This window comes from Danio rerio, chromosome 25 (genome assembly GCF_052040795.2).
Source record: "Danio rerio strain M-AB ecotype USA chromosome 25, GRCz13ab, whole genome shotgun sequence".
In the NCBI taxonomy this organism is placed as follows: Eukaryota; Metazoa; Chordata; class Actinopteri; order Cypriniformes; family Danionidae; genus Danio; species Danio rerio.
Genome location: NC_141045.1, coordinates 27007713 through 27031816, shown reverse-complemented (window position 1 = coordinate 27031816; position 24104 = coordinate 27007713). Strand labels below are relative to the sequence as shown.

General features: G+C 35.6%; 2 protein-coding genes across 3 annotated transcripts in view; one reads left to right on the top strand and one right to left on the bottom strand.

The window, feature by feature from the left end:
• Positions 1-24104, bottom strand: part of LOC147837713 (uncharacterized) — a 977861-nt gene that overhangs the window by 79971 nt on the left and 873786 nt on the right. The gene's annotated exons all lie outside the window — the stretch shown is intronic.
• The window catches only part of tbc1d2b (TBC1 domain family, member 2B), a 53263-nt gene that overhangs the window by 22628 nt on the left and 6531 nt on the right, over positions 1-24104 (top strand). The window contains exons 2-6 of one of the 2 annotated variants that reach the window (XM_087312352.1): positions 2051-2195; positions 8690-8852; positions 19720-19880; positions 19968-20194; positions 22370-22747. In XM_087312352.1, coding sequence (XP_087168478.1) covers positions 2051-2195; positions 8690-8852; positions 19720-19880; positions 19968-20194; positions 22370-22747 — 1074 coding nt within the window. Of the gene's footprint in view, positions 1-2050; positions 2196-8686; positions 8853-19719; positions 19881-19967; positions 20195-22369; positions 22748-24104 lie in introns of both variants that reach the window. The other variant, XM_087312351.1, reaches the window with a different exon arrangement.

Genomic DNA, 24104 nt, shown 5'->3' with positions numbered 1-24104 from the left:
TTCCAAATTGCATTGTTAGTAATTTTTCTTACCAATATTTTTATCTGTGCCAAAGTGAAATAAATAGATGAATCATTTTCTGTAAAGCTTCTTCTGGCCATGACACGTTCACACCTAAATGGTTATAATGTGTTTAAGGTGTTATATGCAGCGGCATTACTCCTCTTAAGCTTTATACTTAGGCCCCGTTTACACAAACACGCTTTAGTTTCAAAACGGCGTTTAAGAATGAAAAGGATCTGCGTCCACAATGGCATTTCACTCAGCGTTTCTGAACAACTCTCTGTCCACACTACATCACTGGAAACGCACATCACGTGACCACAAACGCACACACACACACTCTGGCTTGCACTGCAGCATATCTACCCAGATGAAAGCTGTGCACGTCGGACTGTTCAGCAAGGATTTTCCGTTGGATCTAATCTCACTATATTAGTTAAACGTGATATTTAATTCATCTTGTCTATATCTAATGACATATTCCCCGACTTTGGTATTTTAAATTTATTACTTGTTCACAGGTAATGTGTTTTGGCTGACCGCAAAGAGTTAATCTATTAATTAATGTAACTGCGTACACTGATTCTGCACATTTAACTGATTTCTTGCATTTATTTTCCTACAGTGGGCTCCGTTTCGTTTCTAAATATGCATACAGTGAAGATGACGGTCATATAAATAGCCCCGCCTCCATATTCAGACATTTCCATTTTGCCCCATCCATACTAAAATAGAGCAGCAGCGTTTTCAAAACACTTAAAACACTCTGGCGTAGTGTGGACGGATGGCATAACCGTAGCAAAACTTATGCGTTTTAAAACTAAAACGTATTATTGTACATGGGGCTTTAGAGGGAAAATGTGCTTAATGCATTATAAAGCTTAAGGCATTAAAATCGGTACTCTGTAAACCTAGGGTGAACACTGGACACTGATTATTAGGTTAATTCTAATTTTAAAATAAATTTTTAGCCACAAATATATTAGTGTATACAGAACTAATGAATACAGAAATAATTGAACTGAGTGTTGAGAGTGTTGTCTAGAGCAACTGGCATCTACAGATACAGTATGTTGTTTCATGTCATCTGCTGGATGGTATGAAAAGCACAAATATAAAAAAAAGTTATAAAGACTGTGGCAGTCTGAGAGATGAATTGAGAACTATGTTGCTGGAGACTATTTGGGGAAAAGTACAGAAAGCTAATCACTGTCCTGTTGTTTGGAAGTATCAGAAACTTATCCCATACTATAAAAAGTTTTAAAAAATCAGAAGCCGTTTTTAAGGTGTGTCTTGCTTTCACTTTCTTTATATTTGGATTGGATGAGTGGATTGATATGGTCAAGAAGCTGTTGATAATCATTCTGGCAGCTAGTAAATAAAAAATAGGATAGTAAAAGTATAGATTATATTAAGACATTTACGTATATTTTTAATGAATTCCTAAAAGAAAATTATTTCTTTAAGGCATCCTTTTATGGCGTAGCTTCCTATGTTTTACAGTATAGTTCCTGTTAAAGGGAAACAATGCACAGAATATGTAATATCTGTCCTCTATTTCTGTCTTCTATTTCTTCTTGTAAAAACAAAATTTAATTTGTTTAATAGTGAAGCATCTTGGTGATTCTTCTTGGTTTTTCAAGGTCAGACAACTAAGATTTTCCTAAGTTGGCATGGTTCACTGATGCATAAAAAATAATGCTGTTTGACTAAAGCTGATATTAAAGAAATACTTAATGTTTTATTTTAAACTAAATAAACCAAAAGTAAAAACAGTACATCAGGTTTTACAATTATTTTTCTTTATCATTTACTATTTATTAGAGCTTTAAAAGCTTGTGTTTAAATAAATTTTGATTCTCACAGATAAAGTTCAGCTTCATGACTGAGCTGGAAACTGGAACCGAGAATGAAACAAGCATGACATTACTCAAAGGGGACAGTCACATTCAAATTGATCTTGTTCCTGTTTTTTTTTTTTTTTTTTTTTTCCATAAACCAGCAGAGCTTGAGTTTCACACTTCTTTTTTTCTCTTTCTGCATGCAGGCCCCAAATAGACAGGTGATGCGTTACTGGCTGCAGCAGTTACAGCAGAAACGATGGGAGTTCTGCAACATGCCTGGCCCCAGAGACAGCTGGTGTTCCCCCACTCCATTGTATCCTCATACAGGGCTGGTGGCCAGAGATGCAGGTGAATATATAAGAAGAAAATGAGCATGTCATGACAAAAGCAAGAACAGAAGAAATCAATTCTTGGTCCACTAGTTTTCTATTCATTTGCAGAGTTTTGTCAACCTTTTTTTTTTTGTTACCATTGCACATGATTCTTCTCACACTATGGCTATTTTACATATTTTCCCCTGATGTGAAAATATACAAGTAGAATTTAAATCTCTGTCAGCAAGATTTCCATCATGTACTGGAAAGTGGCGGGGGCTCCTTGCAACCTGAAGGGAAATGACAAAAAAAAAAAATAGGTGTGCTAAAAGCAGCACTAACAATGTGACCTGCCAGACCCAGTGCCCCTTGGTAAGATCTAGCAATGAGATATACTGTCCACTGCCAAGGCAGATGTGGAACTCGTCCACTCAGGGCAATGTGTAGCCAATAAATGCATAGATCTCATTCAGGCCAAGGTTATAATAGTTATAGATTTTTCATTAGTTTTAGGGCCCTATCATACACCCGACGCAATGTGGCGCAAGGCATCTTTTGCTAGTTTCAGCTTGGCGCAAGAGTGGTTTTGAGGAGTTGCGCTACGCTGTTTAAATAGCAAATGCAATAGTGCTCATATGTGCACCCATAGGCGTTCTGGTCTAAAAAGGAAGGCGTTCTGAGGCGCACTGCTGGCGCGTTGCTATTTTGAGAAAGTAAAATAGATTTTTCATTAGAGCAAAACAAACCCGGTCTAAACTCCAGCGCAGAGTTGCACCTCGCTTACGCAGTGCTTAATACGCACAAGAGAGCAATAGGCAAATATTTTTACATATGAAAAAATAAGAATATATATATACAAATATAAAGGAGTAAAATATTACAAAACATTTTATTTTCTAGCCTACATAAATATGAAAAATCACTGCTTTTATGGGCTATATTTTGACAGTCCATGCGCAGAGCGCAAAACGCAGGGCGCAAATGCTTTCAGGGCATGTCAGGATGCGTTTTTGCTAATTTAAGGACGGGAAATCTGCCTTGCGCTTCGGCGCATGGTCTAAAAGGGTTGAGTTTATTTTCTTAATGAGTTATAGGTATGTTTTAAGAATAAACCAATTAGAGTCTCATCTCCCATTCCCTTTAAGAGTCAGCTGCCAAGAGCGCATTCGCTGTTTACAGGGCGCAAAGTAAGTCTAAGTGGAAAAAATGAGCATTTCACAAGCAAACAGTTAACAGTTTTTTAACAGAAAACTGTTAAACAGAGCATCTACTACGTGAGAATGAGAGATAATGGATCACTTTCACTTTCGCTCTTGGATAGGGAAACCTTTACGCACAGACATCAATTAGTCTATAAATAAATACTTTTGTTTGTTAGGCGCAAATATTCTTTTTAAAACTATTTCTAAATTCAGTACTAATTTCCAGCAAACGAATAAATGAATAATAATAGCAAAATGTGCTCAAAAACCTGAGTTATATCCTAAAACACATGCTTTGCCCCATATGGTCTAAAACCTGACAGGTGGGCAAATCTAAGCTTGTTTTTAATAAAACAAATATAAATATGGATATAATAAATAATACTGCTAATAATAATAACATTATACAAAAGCAAATTGTTATGAATGAACTGAAAAAGCCTCCCGAGATGAAGAAGACATAAAAGCAGTGGTTTTTCATATTTATGTAGGCTAGAAGATAATATGCTTTGTAGTATTTTAATCCTTTATATTTATATTCTATATCTATTCTTATTATATCCTATATATATATATCCTTAATATTTAAATTTTTTCATATGTAAAGATATTTGCCTATTGCTCTCTCGTGCGTATTAAGCAGTGCGTAAGCGATTTGTCCACCTGTCAGGTTTTAGACCATATGGGGCACAGCATGTGTTTTAGGATATAACTCAGGTTTTTGAGAACACTTTGTTATTATTGTTCATTTATTAATTTGCAGGATATTAGAACTGAATTTAGAAATAAATTTGAGACGAATATTTGCGCTTAACAAACACAATTCATTATTAATAGACTAATTGATGTCTGTGCGTAACGGTTTCCCTATCCACGAGAGCGAAAGTGAAAGTAGATCGATTATCTCTTGTTCTTGAGGGGTAGATGCTCTGTTTAACAGTTTTCTGTTAAAAAAAACTGTTAACTGTTTGCTAGTGAAATGCTCAGTTTTTCCACTTAGACTTTTTTTTTCCACAAAGGCTTTTTCACACGATTCAGTTGTTCCGAAACAGAGATTACAATTGTTACATTGTTGCTCTTTGCTCTTGGAGCGGTTCGCTTTCACACTGCAAAGTTTCTAATCGGACCAAAAGAGCTAAAACAAGTCACGTGCGAGTAAACTGTCCTTACATTGGTCAGAGTGTCAGGGTTTATTTTGCAGCGTCCTGCTAAGCTGTCCGGAGAGGTAGTGGTTTGGTGGTGATTGACAGGGTGCGCGCGCGCGACGTGTCTGAGGAGAGACGCGGTGGGGAGGGGTGAGAAGGGTGAGCAACGATGCCTATTTGAGGACTGGGAGGGAGACGCAAGATTAATGGGAGATCATCACTCGTTTGCAGGCATCCGGAGACTCGCGAAACTTCCCGCCCTACTCATAATTCTCTCTTCATATAGCCGTAAGCCTATTACATATCCATAAAACACTGTGATATAACCGCGCTTGGATCGGATTGCTTTCTCACTGCAATCGAACCGCTCCAGGGTTCGTTTCAATCGAGCCGAGACCACCTCATTCAAGCGATCTCGGAGCGATTACTTTGGCGCGGAACAGATCGCGATTGCCCTGTTCACATATGCCAAACGAACCGCGCTAACTGGGCAAACGAGACACGTTCCGAAACAAAAGTGTAGGTGTGAAAGCACCCTTACTTTACGTCATGTAAATAGCAACCAAATGGCGTGAGGCAGCTGGATCTTAAAGGGAATGGGAGATGAGACTCTGATTGTTTTTTTTCTCAAAACACACCTATAACTCATTAAGAAAATAAACTCAACCCTTTTAGATCATGCGCCACAGCGCAAAGCGGATTTTCCTATCCTTAAATTAGCAAAAATGCGTTCTGACACGCCCTGAAAGCGTTTTCGCCCTGCGTTTTGCACTCTGCGCATGGACCGTCAAAATAGAGCCCTTAGTTTTTATTTTGTTTTGACGTTTTGTTTTCAAATTCAGTTAGTTTTAATTAGTTTTTAGAGGTAGATTTACTAGTTTTTATATATTTTTTGTTTATATTAGTTATTGTTATTTTTAGTTTTTTGTTTGTTGTTTTCTTGTAAATTATGATATTTGTTAGGCACAAGATTCAAAATCATCATAATAAATATTGTATAATAAAAGTTCAACCAAAGATAGACTACTTTTTATGACACAAGAACAATCTACCCATCTTCAAAGGCAAATACAAAAGCCCACAAGATAGCAGCCTTAAGTAAAATATGTGCGCAAGGCTACTTATGAAGTTAAATACACAGTAGTGATGGGAAGTTCAGATCTTTAACGCAAACCAGATCTTTTATGACATTCTTTCCAGGTTTGGACTCAACAAATGAAAAATATGTAGTCAGGAATCATAATTTTAGTCAGTTAAAACATCACCATGATCTGAAATTTTTTTACGATTACGTTCTGCAAACCAACCATAGCATGATTCACTTATTTAAATACTTATTATTATTTTTTCCAGTTGTTAGTAAGTTGCTTGTGGATAAGTGCTTAACAATACTGGAGACGCAAATCATTGCAAACGATTCAGTTTGATTTGGTAAATTAGTTCAACTGCTTCACTTAGAAGATCTTGTTAAAAAGAATGATTCATTTGCGCTCGCAATCACTAATACAGAAATTATTAGGAACCCATGGTTGGGCACAAATGTGTTAAATTAATACATTTAAGAGTGTGCTCAGGTTGTATTTAATGTTGTCCTGTGCTGCTGTCATGTCCAGCTATTTTTTATCGTTGTGTGGACCGTCTTGATCTGGCCAATGGCATCAGGATTACAGACTCTGAGCTGCTGTACAGTCAAACACCTGGCAGCGCGAAGTAAATAGATTTACTTCGTAAGGGCTTACAGTATGTATTAAATACAATTACAAAGATGAAAACAAAGGACATTTTTGATATAGATTTAGTTAGTTAGTTTTTTATATACAAAATACAGGTGCTGTTCTATTTTTTATTTTTATTTTAGCTAACGAAAAATTTTTTTCAATTCTAGTTTTTTGTCATTTGTTTTCATTAATTATAATAACTTTGATTCAAACATGAAAGTCAGCACAAAACGCTTTTGACCTTTGGCACCATCATTATGGGGCTTGACCAGGGGTTACACAATGCTTCAATCCTCAGCTCATTTCATAATTTATATATATATATATATATATATATATATATATAATTAATATTATTTTTTTAAATGTTTCCCTGACTGCTGCTAAACAAAGTCTTAAGGTAGTAGTGTGGAACTCATGCATGGATGTTGGAGATCTGACTGTGTTGTGTCCTGAACACATCCTTAAATGACCAAATGAGCCGCTGCCAGAATCCAACACTGCTTGGGTTGTTTTCCCTTCTAAGCAGATCAAACTGTCTGGAGCTTGTACTAGGTCTTTTGGTGCACAATAGAGACGGCCAGCCAGCTTGAAATGCAGGGTAGATGGGCTCTGTCTGCATTGGTTTATCAATAGGCTGCACTCTCTTCAGCTTTTATGGCCTATGATGCCTCCTCCCAGTTCCATTGCATCAAGGGGGATGATCAGGTCCCTAGAAACATTAAGGAAAAGCTTGGAGGAGACGGTCAACCACCACCTTCTCAGCAACCCGAAATTCATTAGCTGAGAGAACTTTGTGAACTTAACCCAGACAGGAATGGTTTCCTCATACTGCCACCGTGGAAACTGTTGAGCCATGTGTTACGCTAGCATTTCAAATTTGACCACATCACAATCTTCGTTCTGAGGTGCTTGTAGAGAGTAAAAACCAGGCTAGTTAAGGGACCAGAATTCAGAGCCTCTATTGCATTCCACATCTGCCAGAGCATCCACTCCCACCAGAGCTACAGTTGCCAGAGCCTTTAATGCTGCCATCAGAGCTTCAAAAGTGGTCATCGCCATTGCTAGAGCTACTGCTGCAAGAGCCTTTGAGGCTGCCACCTGAGCTTTAAGAGTGGCCACCGCCAGAGTTACTGTTACCAGAGTCTTTAATGGTGCTGTCACTGAAAACAAGTAATAGACTCGAAAGACCACAGAGTTGTTCGATATACACAAGATGAATTATGTGGCACATTTAACAAATATAGAGAGATGAGGTCCAGTGGCTGATCTGAGATGGACTGGCCGACCTGCACAGAGCTACTGCTGACTGCTTGGTGCTCAGACATTCTGAATACGCTGAAGCAACTTTTAGTGTATGACAGTGCATATACAGTATGTCATGCAATGTAGGATTCAATGGACTAAGACCTTTTTAGAAATGTTAGATGAAAATGCCAATGTTAATCGTTGATCCTTTTCATTCTAAAATGCCATTTTAAAGCTAAAATCATTATAAATGGTGCCTGTGTTACCTTCAGTGGTGGCCACCTTCCTACACTTTCTATATTTTCCTTGGTGGGGTTGGACACGGTTGAGTCATCTACTAAGTGAATCCTTAGAACAGTGGTTACCAAACTTGTTCCTGGAGGGCCGGTGTCCTGCAGATTTTAGCTCCAACCCTAATCAAACACACCTGAACCAGCTAATCAATGTCTTACTTGGTATACTTGAAACATCCAGGCAGGTGTGTTGAGGCAAGTTGGAGCTAAACCCTGAAGGGACACCGGCCCTCCAGGACCGAGATTGGTGACCCCTGCCTTAGAACTTCTTGTTGAAAGATACTGGAAATGATCTTGCTTGTCATTAAATGGATTAAATGCGGAAACTGTGACTTTCGTCACACTCAATGATCTTTCAATGGGAAGCTATTGATTTTGAACTTGTATTTCATTGTGAATGAACTTTGGGTTCACTGTTTAAATTTATTTAACATGTTAAAATTTGGTAAACTTTGTGTTTATGTCTTTATGTTAGGAGTGTTAATGGTTAGGAATAATGATAAATGAAGGAAGTTTAATGCAACAACACAAAAAAATATAATTGCATTAATTGAATTCTGAACTAATTAATTAAACTAAAACTGTTTCCACAGGGTGAAACAAACATCTTATATCTGAAAAGGATGAAAAAGCATAAGTTTAAGGGAAATAGAATGGAAACATTTCCTTGTCATTTAAAATTTTTTAAACGTTTTAATTTTTGTTTGTTTAAATACAGTAAATGATTGATCTTATCTAAACCATTGTTGTCTTAATTTAAGTTTGCCATAAAGACAAACCTAATCCTCTGAGTGTAATAGCCTGATTGTAAACTTGACTCAAATTTTAGACCACAAATGTGATAGCAATTTGACTAATTCATAGAAACAAGAATGTGCTTTTGATTTATGAATGACACTGAGATTGTGACTTGTTTTAGAAGCAATGCCTTATGAGAAGCCTAGTGAGAGCATGGAAAGTGTTCGGAATGACTTTGCTTTGGAGTTGGACAATGATGGGCTAATCGGGCATCAGACAGCACATGTCCCTGTTGCGCAACCCACTGCAGCTCTCAGCTCCCTGCGTCAATGGGGCTCTGAGATAAGGTAGGCACCTGCAATTAACTCTAGCTGAATGTATATTATCATAACTGAAGCATCTAACACACTTACTGACACTCTTTCGGCTTATTCACTCATTTATCTACAATAGGCACAGTAAAACGAACCACCAATATTTCAAACAATTTAATACGGGTCACCTTAATCAGGTATGCGTCTCCACTGCCAAATGGTGTTCTTTTGGTAGGTGTGATGTATTACAAAGTTGCAGTCAACGTCATTCTTAGCTTGAAGTTCAAATAACGTAAAAGAAGCACTTCTTACTAAATAAATGCTTTATATACATACATACTTATGTATACATGTTAATTTCTAACATTTCTATAAACAGGACCGGATTATAGCTGCAGATCAATGATAATGCGGAATAGCCCACTGTAACATCTGCAATTTCTATAAAATAAAAAATAAAAATAAAACGTACATGAACACATACAGAGCCTTACAGTGAATTACAGTTACAAATTACAAAAATAAAAATACATTTAGGCCTTATTTGGGTTCTGAAACGATACCAAAAAAAAATAGTCAGTACAAACCTATTATTTATATTCTTCACCTGCACATTTAACATTAACACCTAAAAAAGTAATTTTATAATTCAGAGTTCATAGTAGTCCAAAAGGCGATGATAATAATTAAACATTACAGTTTGTTCATGTTTTAGGTTGCTAAAAGAATCATTTGCTGCTTTGTTTTTTCAGGCTATTCCTTTGTTTTTTCACGCTTTACTCAGGGCCGAATTAACCAATGGGCACAGGCCCAGGGGTCCATGTGTGTCTGCAAATAGCGCTCCTTGTTGAAATAAGGTAGTTAAGCGATTCACACCCATCACCATTTGATTGACAAAGACAACACAACTAAAGAGAACAACAGACAGCAGCGTGAGTGGCGTAGCTTGTAAAGCATATGGCAGTATATTTTGATTCAATGTTTCTTATTTTTTACCCCACTGCATATGAGATTTTGCCTACTCTTCATCACTAGGACAAGTCGTCACCTTAGAATTATAAGGTTCTGTCTGCGTTCTGAATGATTTTAAGATATTGAGCTTCAAAGTTTTGGGATTCCAGCAAACAATATGTGTGTAACAGTTCTCTTTCATACATTAACACGACAGAGACCCTAAATTTATGCTAAATGTAAAATATCGAAATTCTCACATTTACAATGTACAATTCTCTTACAATTGGGGTAAAACAAACAGGGCAAATGCAGATAAAACGTTCTGATTCTAAAAAGTAATTTTACTCTTGGAATTATAAGTTTCTATCTGGCAGATCATTAATTGAAGCATTACTTTTCAACAAATACAATCAAAAATATACATTTATGTTGTAACATTATGTTGATGCTTGAGAAAGTTAAACTTTTGCTTTCTATAACAATTAATGTTTTAGGATGAATATTTGTTCTTGTTCAAATTTAGTACACAAGGTTGTGCTAAATATTTTATCCTGTGCAGATGTTATTTTATGGAATATGGTCATATTCATTGAATTTAATGCTTTATATTAATTATTGATTTATGTTTATTGAATTATATGTGAACTTTTTAATTATATTTATTGAATTATATGCCCGATTATTTAAATTAAGTATTTGCTATTCAAGGCCTAATATCTAATTTAAAGACATCAAAAGAAAATAGACAATGAGCAAATGGCTTTAATAAACACTGAAAATTGTTTCACTGATCATGTATATACACATAAATTAAAATATATTTTACGTGTAATATATACATTTTTTTAAAGGGGTGGTCCACTATGATATCATATTTTAAACTTTAGTTGATGTGTAATGTAGCTGTGTGAACATAAACAACATCTCTGAATGTAAAACGCTCAAAGTTCAATGGGAGACCTTATTTTTACAGAGTTAGCTTAGCAAAGCCTACAATAAACGAATTTTGGGGACTACAAAAAATACTTCAGCCCCTTGTGAGATCACAAAGGTTCGGTTATTCGGTTGTCATTTTGACAAAAATGTCAGAAAGGACCTTATAATTCTAAGGTGATGAAGTAGGAATCATTAATAAGTGTGTGCTTTATGGAGGACTGGATTGGAGAGGTGTTCTATACAAGTCATATGAATTATAAGTTTGTAGAAGTTATACATTAAAAATACCCTTAAATATAAATATATAGTACTGCTTCAGTGAACTTGAACAAGTATATTAAAATCCATTTATTTTCACAAGTTGTATTTGTATTTTGTTCTTCAAATTATGCTTTAAAAACTAATTAAATCTTTGTAGACCAGAAATATATGTACTGTATATCATTTATTTAAAAAATGTGGGCAATATATTATAGGTTAATCTTTTAATAAATATGTTATATTTATCTTCTTTTTTAATTTAACTATAGGAGTGCGGCTAGGTAGGGGGCCCACAGGACATTGTGCCCAGGGGCCTCTAAATTCTTAATCCGGGCCTGCTCATGTTTGTTTGTTTCTGAAAGGATGTCAGAAGCACTTCAATAACTATGTGCACATAATTATCACAAGCTCAAATATAGACACGTGGTGAGCACACGCAAATAGAGCTCTCTAGAGAAAGTGAAATTACTTGCTGTGTTAGATAAGCGACAACAGGACACACAGAACAGCTCACAGAACCACCACTCCTACCTCCACCTGCTCCTGGATGTCTACATGCCCTCCAGGAGCCTCTGGTCAGTCAGTGAGCACCGATTTATGGTAATACAGACAGGCTTTAAGTCATTTTCAAAAGATTTTTCATTCAATGCATGGTTTCCGCTCCATTTATTCTTCCATGGCGGGGCGCCGCACCAAAATACCCCCCTACATTACTTCTCATTCAAAACATTCAGTTGTTGTTGTTTTTTAATAGTGAGATGTAATCTCACCAAAACGTGTTAAAAGGATTTATAACAGCACAAAGTTTTCTGTAATCATAGTAGTGCTGTGCGTCATTTGTTTAACCCAGGCGTGTCCAAACTACGGCCCGCGGGCCATCTGCGCCCCGCAATCAGTTTTGTGGCGGCCCGCGAGGCTTTTTATAAATATTAATAGAATCTGGCCCGCTATACAAAAATGAACGTAATTCAATAAATAACCACCGGGTGTCGCTATTACATGCATTCAATTAAGCAGCAGTTCTTGTTATGATCTATCTATCTATCTATCTATCTATCTATCTATCTATCTATCTATCTATCTATCTATCTATCTATCTATCTATCTATCTATCTATCTATCTATCTATCTATCTATCTATCTATCTATCTATCTATCTATCTATCTATCTATCTATCTATCTATCTATCTATCTATACACAGTTGAAGTCTGAATTATTAGCCCCTCTTTGATTTATTTCTTCTTTTTTAAATATTTCCCAAATGATGTTTAACAGAGCAAGGACATTTTTACCGTATGTCTGATAATATTTTTTCTTTTGGAGAAAGACTTTTGTTTTATTTCGGCTTGAATAAAAAGCGGTTTAAATTTTTTTATGAACCATTTTAAGGTCAAAATTATTAGCCCTTTTAGTCTTCAGAACAAACCATTGTTATAAAATAACTTGCCTAAATACCTTAACTTAACTAGTTAACTTGATTAACCTAGTTAAGCCTTTAAATGTCACTTTAAGCTGTATTGAAGTGTCTTAAAAATATCTAGTCAAATATTATTTACTGTCATCATGGCAAAGATAAAATAAATCAGTTATTAGAAATAAGTTACTAAAACTAATATGTTTCGAAATGTGTGGAAAAAAATCTTCTCTCCGTTAAACAGAAATTGGGGAAAAAATAAACGGGGGCTAATAATTTAGGGGGGCTAACAATTCTGACTTCAACTGTATTTATATATATATATATATATATATATATATATATATATATATATATATATATATATATATATATATATATATATATATATATATATATACACGTGTCTGTGTGATGTATGTAAAATTTGGCCTGCGACAACGTTTGTTTTTTTGCATCTGGCCCTCGGCCCAAAAAGTTTGGACACCCCTGGTTTAACCCTTTAAGGTGACATGCTAACTGACTGACAGGTGCATGATGTGTGAGGCTAGCAAGCACGGCATAGCTTTCAGTTAAGATGAACACAGTTACCATAATTATACTTTATAGATAATAGATAATGCTTTATAATACTTTAGATGACTTTATCTTGCTAGAGTTTACAGCCATTTCACTTCACTTCAGGAAGCATTAATGCCTCTTAGTAGGTCTATTGGAGACGGTAATAATATTTCTAGCAAATCTAATACATGTTGGAGACATACTTGTTATTAAACGCACTTAATCGCACTTCAGCAGCGTTTGAGAGTGCGCAAGAAAATCTGTACTTGAGATCTTGTACTTTAGTGCGTAAAATGAAGTTTTGTGCACAATCAGAGAAAATCGGCGCACAAGCAAAGAGACTCACATTACATTAAATGCGATCTCGACTTGTAATACTGTGCTCACAACATTTGTCATCAAAATACTGCCACAGGTAGTTGATGGATCTGTGTAATAGGCCCAACAGAGTCTGCCGCAACAGCTGGAAAAAATCCTAGAGGAAACACTGCAATGTTCCTCCCTGGTGGAAAGATCTTCCTAACAGACAGCTGATTCACTAATGTAATTAAAACAACAACTAAAAACCCATCTATTCTGCAATTCAAACCCCTTCCTTATTCAGCTCTCAATTCTCTGGCCACTAAGAGTTTCTTTGTATTATTACCACTTCTTGTTTGCATTGCCGCCTCTTGTTGAATCACTGAATAACTCTTCGTTTATAAGTCACTTTGGACAAAAGCATCTGCTAAATGACAAAATGCAAATGGAAAAAAGCTAATTCACTTCGCCTTTTATAAGAAATTGATTATTCATGTAGTTACTTGGGATATTAAAATACTTGTTATTTTTAATCTTACAGGTTTTTTTATTCATTTATCACACAATTGGCATACACCATTGACAACCATTTAATTATATTTTGATAAAACCTGATATATTTTCAAAACCATGTGACAAACCTGAAAGAACACAATTAGTAGCTTCTACGCATGCATTGAAAAAGAAACAGATTTGTATTAAATAAATTAACACTTATTTTACTTGCAGTAATGATACTACATAAAATAAGGTTAGTTATTTCTGTAACGATTGTTTGTATAATTTGTCTAAGACTGCTATAAAATAAGAAAAGAAAACACAAAATTAAATCATAATGTCTAACAACAGAAAAAAAAAAATGTACACATCAATATAGATTTAAAGGGCACCTTGTTTACCCCTTTTTCCAGATTTAATATAAATCCTTTGTGTCTCCAGAATGTGTCTGTAAAGTTTAAGCTCAAAGCATCCATCAGATTATTTATTATACCTTTCAGACGTTTGTGATTTTTTGCTCTGAACATTTTGAAGCTGTTTTTGTGGATTCTGCCTTTACTGCTAGTCCTCCCCGCCCACCGTTCCCACGTGCCTGTTAGTATTCCTCAATCTGCGTCAGACAACAGACAGACATAAAGAAAGCAGTTCTCACGTAACGTTTGTGAGAAATACTACAGTAAGAACTTTCCCAAGGATTATGATGCATTTGTTGTGGAGTTGCTACGATGAGTCACACACAATGTTGTTACAAGGTTCACGCACAGACACACACACACACACACACACACACACACACACACACACACACACACACACACACACACACACACTCACACACATACACACAGACAGCGCGCACATTTAGCTTTGCACTTTTTTTGCATGGCAAATGTGAAAGGATACACATTAATATACACATCTGTATAGATATACGATATGTTAATGTACAAAATAAACCTGATTTAACGTCTACAAACTAGGATGGAAGCGTCTTTTTTATAATTGTACTGACATGCGGCTGTGGTGATTAAGTAAAGCTGAAGTAAATTGCTGTAATTTATTACAAACATGCACTGTTTTAAAAGCATTTTAAACTTGCAAAACTCATTCTTGATCACATTTGTTGATAATTGATTATCCTAGCAAACTGAAAAGATCTTTTATTCCTGGTTGCTTTGCGTATGTCCTGTCTTGTTTATATGATTATATGCATTACTACGGAGTCATATTAATACCAAGCGGCAACCTCCCGCTCTCTTTAAGGAAGCCAATACGGAAGTAACTAAAACTGCAGTTCATCCGAAATTCCGCTAGTCTTAGCCGCTCCTGGCTCCAAAACAGAGCAAATTTCAATTGAGCCCACTGTTAGAATGGCCAACTTTACAGCAGAAACAAAGGTTTTTACAGCCTGGTACAAAAAAAGATTTTGGTTAATACAGCTAATATTACCCTTCATGACAACTGTGAGGGGGGTGAATTTTTTTATAACTCATCCGTTTCCTTCATATTAAGTTATATTAAGTTTGCATAATTAAGGGCGTGGTCACTTGAGTGACAGCTAGGTCTCGTTGGTCGCCGTCACATCACCTCAGCTGAATCCGGCAGATTAGCCACTATACTCGGCATATTTATCGTATTTCTGTGTTTTTTTTTATGTGGCTTTACACAGTCGACTGCCTTTTGGACTTGTTTCTAACAATTATTTGATGGAATGTCATGCTGAGTGCACTTAATTGTGCTCACAAACAGTTCACGTGGCCTCCGTTTCCCATGTGAGTAAAGTTATATACTTATATACCATCTCTATACATGTATTTGTTTTATTTAAGATCATTTATCGTTTATATTTATATTTAGAGCTGTAATGCACTCCAGAATCTGTCAGATTGATTAGCTGTAGGCTCTAGAACAGTCATCTGAAGCGTTGTCATACAGTGTTATGCTGGATTTCATTAATAGTCTTACATTAACTAATACAGACTATATCTGAGGTGTTTGGATGTAATTCGCGTTTTCCTCCTGTTGAGAAACGTCATAAGACCAATGTTTAGTGGCTCAATGTATTACAGCAGTGTTTTTAAAAGACTAAACACTTTATTGATATAGTGTACAACCAAGCAGAAGTGGTCAGAATACAAACGAGTCACAAGTGATAAAGTATTAAGCGTTCTCCCAAAGTAAACCAGGTGTCTAAACCAGGTCCAAGCAAAATGTAGCATGCGTCTGTAGCTCTGCTCACTCTCCGCCTCTTTGCCCATGTTTGGTATCCCGCCGTGGGTGTGATGACGCGCGAACAAATTGGCGATGGTTTTCCGCGCCTACTTGTGGCTTCTTTTGCGCTCTTTAGAAATCTATGGGTGACGTCACGGATACTACGTCCATATATTTTACAGTCTATCATTAATACGTAGCTGTCAATCAATTCGGTGGGCCGGGAAACCGCACTACTATGTCAAGTTGTTGTTGGCCTCAAAATAGAAGGGATTTGGATGCTGTTTTAACGTCAGGTAAATTAAAATTAAAAGAGGCTTATTGGGCCCTATGAAACCCCCGGCGCAATAAGGTGCAAGACGTGTTTGCCCCAACTTGTTGCTATTTTCAGACCAAAGCAACCTTAATTTTCCCTTTTTCCCCCACAATGTTAAAATAGCAAATCCATTTGCGCCCCTTTGTGGACTCATGGATGTTAAGGCGCATTGCTGGCGCATTGCTATTTTAATGAACTAAAATACACTGCACAATAGACCAGCTGAAAGCAGGTCTAAAGTACACACGTACACATTGCTTAAAACAAGCAGGATGTACAGCAATATGCAAATATATTTACAAATGAAAAAAAATTAAATTAATTACACTTACCAAGTTCACCATGTAAATACTCTGCGCACAAAGTGTATTTTTCCGTCCTAAAAATAGCAAAAGTGTATCCTGACAAGCCCTAATGCTTTTGCGCCCTGCGCTTTAGACTTTGCACCTAGATCATTAAAATAGAGCCCTTTGTGTTAATATCACCCCAATATGACTTTAGACACACTATATTGTCATACAGTTCTGTCCAAACAGCAGATATTTAAGAAATATGCTAAATGAACATTCTTGTTTATCTGAAAAACAATGCTGAAGTCAGTTATTCTGCTTTGAAAATGTGTTTTCAAAGAAAGGCTCTGAAAGCATGTGTCCGTGACTGAAATGTGACCTCCGGTGGACAGTAGACAGACTCCAAATTGAAATGCAGATTCAGTTCCACATCATGTTATTATTTAGCAAATAATATAAATATTAGGAACGTAAACATTAGGTGAGCAGGTTACATTGTAACCCTGTATACTAACAGCATGCATCATGTTGAGATACGCAGTGATAAGCAATTTGGCTGTTTGCACCAACAGAAATTTAAATACAGCCATTCAGAAGCTCATAATATGCACTCACTCAAAAAATTGTAAGTTTTATATTCTGTTTAAAACATATTAACACTCTTTAACATTGTTAAATGTATGTGCTGAATCACTCATATGTGTTTGATTCTAAAGTTCAATTTTAAACGATTTATTTGTAAGCATAACAGTTTAATAACTAATTTCTAATAAATAACTTTTTTTTTTTTCGCAGGAAGACCTTAAATATGATTTTACTAGTTATTTTACAAAATACTAGTATTTACTTCAAAGCATAAAGCAAGCTTTAAAGTAAAACTTCAGTAGTTGTCAACAGACCTAGATCACATTAATTTATGTTTACAGAACACAAGCCACAGACCTTCACTCATCAATAATGGAATTTTATTTTTATCTTACACAAAAGACCTTATAGTATTGGCTAAAAGGCTTTGTGTATGTGAGTGTTTGTACTCTTATATAGATTTCCTAACAATGTAGAGTGCTTCTTTAGGTAATAACATGCATAAAAAAAAAAACAAAAAAAAAACAGAAAATTTAAACGAACATTAAATTCATATGCACGAAGTACAGTTTAGGACATCAGTCATACAATGACAAGGTGTCATGCCTCAGACTAAAACAACTTTAGTCACAGGACAGGCTTCAGATCCCAGGAAAAACAACATCAGGCATAAGATCTCAAACAATTAGTCATCAGGTGAAACAAACTCAGATGAAAAGGTATCCGACAAAAAGACATCAAGCAAAACAGACTCGGGTGTGATGTGTTGCGCTGCAAGGTCATGCAGTTTAGAACAAGCAAAGTGGTGTGGAATGGTAATTTGTAAATATCACAAATAAAAGAAACAAAAGCATCACTTTTTTGTTTCTTCCATTTGTGTGATTTATTATTAAGATGGAGATATCTTGAATTCCTGATTTTGATGACACCTGTAACACATTTAGAATAAACTGGTTAGAGTCTGGACCAAGTGAACATCTCTTAGTGTTTTTTTATTTTATTTCCAACAATATAATTAAAAAGATTGGTGGCCTTTTCTAACAAAATGCAATTGCTCCACTGATTAATTGCCTATTAAATTAGCTAAATTCCATCAACAAGCTCTATTGTGAACCTTAAAAATTGACAAAACAATCAGAATTTGAATTGTTCATTTGAGTTATTGACAATTGTAATGTACTAAAACTGAAAATTATATGCCAAGTAAAATTGTTTTAAATTTTCTATCTTACACGTATTTCCAAACTTCTGATTTTTTTTTATTCTAAATTCCTTAACTGCAGATATTCGGAACATCAAATTCAATATTCTAAAATAAAAAAAATAAAAAATAAAATTGTGAAATTCAAGTTGTGAAATTCAAATTGTGAATAAAGTAGGTCAGGGGTCATCAACAGGGAAGTATGACGAAGCATTTTGGCCAGTTACAGAGCTGTGGAGCAAAGGAGGTCTTAAATTTGTTAATCTGAAAAGCAAAACAAACGGTTAGAAGGGAATTTTCTTGTACTTGCTGGGAATTTTTCATTTTACAATAATAGATTTCTTTAAAAGAAACCAACTCTTACAGACTTCTTACGTGAAACAGAATATTTATTGAGTTCACTTAGATTAATTAATAAGAGATGTGCTTCTTTAAAAAAAAATATGATGAGAACTTTCATGCAATGTTTCTTTCTTATTGTTCTCTCTCTCTCTCTCTCTCTCTCTCTCTCTCTCTCTCTCTCTCCCCCCTTTCCTGTTTATCCAATGTGGATGTTGTGTAAACTGATTATGTTTATTTTCTGTAGCCTTTTAATTGTTATACAGTTTCTTGACAAAAAAATATACAAGTAAATAAAAAAGGTGTGGAACAATTGAGAATGACAGAAGTTGCTCCCAATTTATTTTATTTTAATAATTTTAATTAAATGCTAAACTAAATCTATTCTACACATAGGAGAACATGCATTTCAGAAGTATTGTTTACATTTAAGCATTTGTAATTTTGCAATTAGCTACTGTTAACTTGTACTTTGGCAAGCTGTACCAACGTTAAAGTGAAGTCTTTTGACTCATTAGACTGCTTGGTAAAATGGGATTGTATTAGCTTATAAAAAGACGCATTTTAAATCAATCTAATTAACCAGATAATTTTTCAAACTAAGCACATCTAATAATATGGGTTATAAATAAGTAACTATTTTATATCTTTTTGTAGGTAATAATAGTTTATGTATGTAAATACAGCACATCTAAATGGCCTTCAGGAATGGCCAACTATTGGCCTTCAGTTTCTTTAAATCATATTACTGATTCAGGGTGTTGGCATAGAGGAACAAACTTAAATGCTAAAATGAAAATAAAAATGTTTTAGTAACTCCATGTTATGTATTAAATTACTGTGAATAGAATACTTTGCCCCTCTGTTCAAACAAGAGACTCCAAACCAAAAATATTGGTTTTAGAACAAGCTGAAAGCAAAACAAATACAATATGTGTCATATTAAAATGCTTAGTGTCTTTATCATCTTATATTAACCTTTGCCCTGTATAAATTAACTATTGGATACTTTGTTTCTCTTGCATCAATCAGAAATAGCATGTCTCATCTGCGCCCTGGCAGAGCAGGAGAGAACAGGCGCAGTGTGTTTTACACAGGTGGCAGTGAAGACTGGGAGATGGTGGATCCACCAACCAAGGACCCAGCTCCATCTGATTGCCAGCATCGAGAGAGTTCATCTCACTTCAATAGATGTAAGATTAGATTCTCATATTTTCCATTCTAAAGCATGATTGAGGCCTTAAAAGTTGATTTTTCATGTCACTCCTGACTTTCTACAGCCTCCATTGGTTCAGCATTCACTTTTGATTTCCGCAACCCCTCAAAAATTAAGCGACCCTTTCATAGTGGTTCTGGGAAACCTAACCACAGTGCAGAGAGCTCACCAGTTGAGTATAATGAAACCAAGATCTCCAAGTTGCAGCTTCGTATTCAGAGCCAGCAGGAGGAAATCAGCCAGTTACAGGAGCAAGAGAATAAACTCAGAGAGGAACTTGGCAGTCAGAAGGTAAAATGTCTGTGAACCAAATCAACATATTTTTTAATGTCATCTTTGAAATCTAATCTTTAATCATATTGCTATTTTTCGTTCTTCGCAGATAGCGAACATATTACATGTTAGTTATAAGTCTCATCCTAAAACTCCAAAATATTTCCCAAAATTTGATAATATTGTTTCAAAATATGATAACATTATTATTTCATTTGTGAGATGGCAGCATCTACAGTTATTTCATTTTTTAAAATAGATCCCCAATTCCCAGATTTTGTTGGTTTAAATGTTGCTTCAAAAAACCATGTTGAGGGAGTCTTGCTGCAAATGTTTACAGCGGGTCAAAGCAAATATATTTTTGTAGTTATTTATTTATTTTTGAGCTGTTTGCCAATAGTTCTTCGTCTCACATCATTAGTAAATGTATGTTTGCTTTTCTATAAAGGTATCAGCAGAACTAAAGCAAGGGCCTTGAGAACCGCAAAATGGGTACTGTTATGTTTTTTCATTTACAGTTTCCCTTTGGCCTCTAGATGTGCTTTTAACACATTAACACATTTAAACAATGATTCTGCATAACAACTAAAAGCAATATGTGGCTAGTAACAATTACAACATTATTGATAATGTCTCATTACCTTATTTATTGTTATTAACTAAGGAAACAATTTATTAAAAAGAACTTGATCCAGAGACAATTTATTGGACTTTTGTTCAATGGTGGCATAGAATGAAAATCTGGATAATCCTAGGCCTAGCTGAATAACAAAAATTCAGTACATGGGAATTACATACCGTGAGCCTTAAACATAATTGTTACCTCATTCTCATATTCTGTGAGCAGGTTTGCCAGGTTTTACCAACAACACAAGCTCAATTGCCTGTCAAAGCTAGCCCAGTAACATCAAAACTCAAAATATGTCACTGCCCAATCATGAAGTACATGTTTTATATCACTTCAAAAATTACTAATTTTAAAGGATCTGTTATTGTAACAATTAGCTTACCTTAAGACTGATTGCAGCTAGCATTGTCTTTTTCATGTTACCGACATTTGCCATTTAGATAAATGTGGGCAAATGCAGAACAACTGAAATGAACCTCAAACTTGTGAAAGTGATTTAAAATTATAGGTATTTTAAAAATCTAAAATGAACATTGTAAATATTTATAAAAACAATAAATCTACAGACTTTCTTTTGCAGATTACATATACTTTTGGAGTTTTTGTTTATAAAAATTTCTGGAAAGTCTCTCTGTTACCATAGAAACATAAGCAGGCACTCATACAGTTTCTCCTTCAAACATCCTAGCAAAGTTTTTTTTTTTTTTAAATCAATGGTAGAATATAAATTTAGTTGAGTAAATTGTTTTAATGCAACCATATTAATACAATTAATGCAATATATCACATCTGTAACGCAAGGAATGAAATAACTATCAAATATAGTCATCTCATATTAGGGCAAATGCATGAGGTTTAAAATGGACTTCTAAAACCGTTTCTGGAAATTTTGCTAGCAAATACCTAAATAACATAATAATAACTTTTAGGTAGATATCAGAGAACATTTGAACATATTGCATCAATTATTATGCTTTATTATACGGCGATTTTACTCTTCATAACATGTTCAGTGTTCAGCACCATTTAGTAATTAGATAAAGCTTGACAGTTTTTTAAAATATAGATTTTTTGGGGTCAGTCACTTGCGCATGAATATATGACTAAAGCATGAAGAAATAATGAGAGAATATACAGTGAGTTCTAGTTAATGGTAGTGAAATAAGAGCCAAGTGACTCATAGAGGTCTACTTTTTTGTTAATGGTTTTAATGCAGGGGTAGCCAATCCTGCATCTTTGGTGTTACCATCATCAGACTTTTGTTCCATATTGACCTGACACCTTCCTTTTATTTTTGAGAACACATTGTTTAGTACAGTTTCAGCCTGATGAGTGTTTAAGTTAAAATCTGTTATGGATAGGAATAGCTACTATACCAAGGTTCTAAAGGATTACAGCAGACTTTGACCTCGGCACTCTTTAAAAACTGACCATCGACTGTAAAGGATCACCGTTTTGCAAAGTCAGATTAATTGATGTGTGTTTGAGTAGTTTATCCAAGTAAATGATAGTTCCCGGTTTTCTGAAAAGAGGTGTGTGCTTCATACAGTATTTCTTTTTACCAGGAGTTGGTTCGTCTTCTCCAAAAAACACTGCGTAGCGCTCAGTGTGATTGGCCTTCCACTGTGGGACCTCACAATCATTACCTAGAAGAAAATGAGGTAGACAAAGCCTTGACAGAGCGAGACACCCAGATAAAAGACCTCTGTAGCCACATGGAGAAGCTAGCTTTGGAAAAAGAGAGTCTTCAGCAGGAATTGAAGGGTTTGAAGATTAAAGTTGGGGAGATAAATGAACAACTTGGCATGCTCATGGAGACCATTCAGGCCAAGGACGAAGTCATTATGAAACTTTCCCAGCCAAGTGGTGAAGGAGAAACCCAGTCAGCTGAATGCAACTCACCTAGTGTGACTAGGGAGCAACAAGAGTTGAACACCTTAAAGGTAAAGTAAGATCAGTGTCTTTCCCCTGTCCATTCATTAAGTAAGAATGAAGAATGAAGTAAGAATGAAGAAGAAGAGTGTAGATAAATATAACAATAACTATCAGTGTACTACACCAGAAGAGATCATCACTGTTATGTTAGGCACTTGGTGTAGTTATGTTGTATGTCATTTTAAATGTTTTGCTTTTTTACTAGGTGTGATTTCAATTGTATTCAGCTATTTTATACCTAGAATGTTGTTTTGAAATTAACCCTTAAAGAGCCATGAAACCCCCTCGTTTCAGCAGGGTGTTTTCACACCTCTACTTTGGAAAAAGTCAGAAAAGTGGGCGTGTGCAGCTCTGTTTAGGGGGGAGTGTCGGAGGAACTAAAGTGGGATGGTGTGGGAGTGTCTATTTGGGCACGCGCGAGTTTCAGTCAAAATACTCACACACAGGAGAAAGTGATGGTGTGTAGTCTACATGGACATCTGTAGTGGAATTACTTGGCAAATTATTAAATGGTGGACTTTAACTGCAGTTTGGCTCTTTCATTCAGGGAATTCATTCATGCCCCTCGCGACAAAAGATATTTGATTCGAGGATCTGCTCTATGCGTGCATTTTTCATGCAATGTTTGATACCGCACGGCGAATGAGAGAAAAAAAAACTCAGCATTTCCCGAAAAACTTAGATGCACACGGCAGGTAGCGTCAGAAAGCCGCGTGTGTTATTCCGGTCACAAAATGCGGTTAAAAACCCTACACGAGGTTAAAGTTTGGTTGTGGTCCTTACATGTTACGGTGCAATAGTTAACTTAGTCCGATACGAACAAACTGAATAAACAAAGAGCACTGGTCGCTCACTTACCAAATCTGTAGAGACAGGACAATCACCAGCAACTAGAGCCGCGTCTTTATGAATAGAATACTACAAGCGAATCCGATCTCAGCGTTTGCAGATGAGAACAGCTCTCAGGTAAACAATAATCCTCCTTAGACATGTAAGTTATTGTTGTCGAGCGTCGCGTACACTGTTAATCCACACGTGAGTCTGAGCTCTCACAGAGAGAAAAAGAAAACGAAACTTAACGGCAGCAAACTATAAAAGCAACACTTCATGCTTGTTTTGCCAACACAACGTGGTGTCTATGTCGTGTAAACACAGTAATGAATATTAATGAAGTTGCACAATAGAGCTCGCTGATTGGTTTGAACCAAGCCTTACTCATGCATTAATGCATTACACTGTAAGACGTAATAAGACACACTCTGGCTCAGATGTCCAGTCTGCACGCTGGAATATACGCTATTATGTCATGACCGTGACGCAGCTTCAAAAATTCGTTTCAAACAGGAAGTACGAATTTGCTTGAAA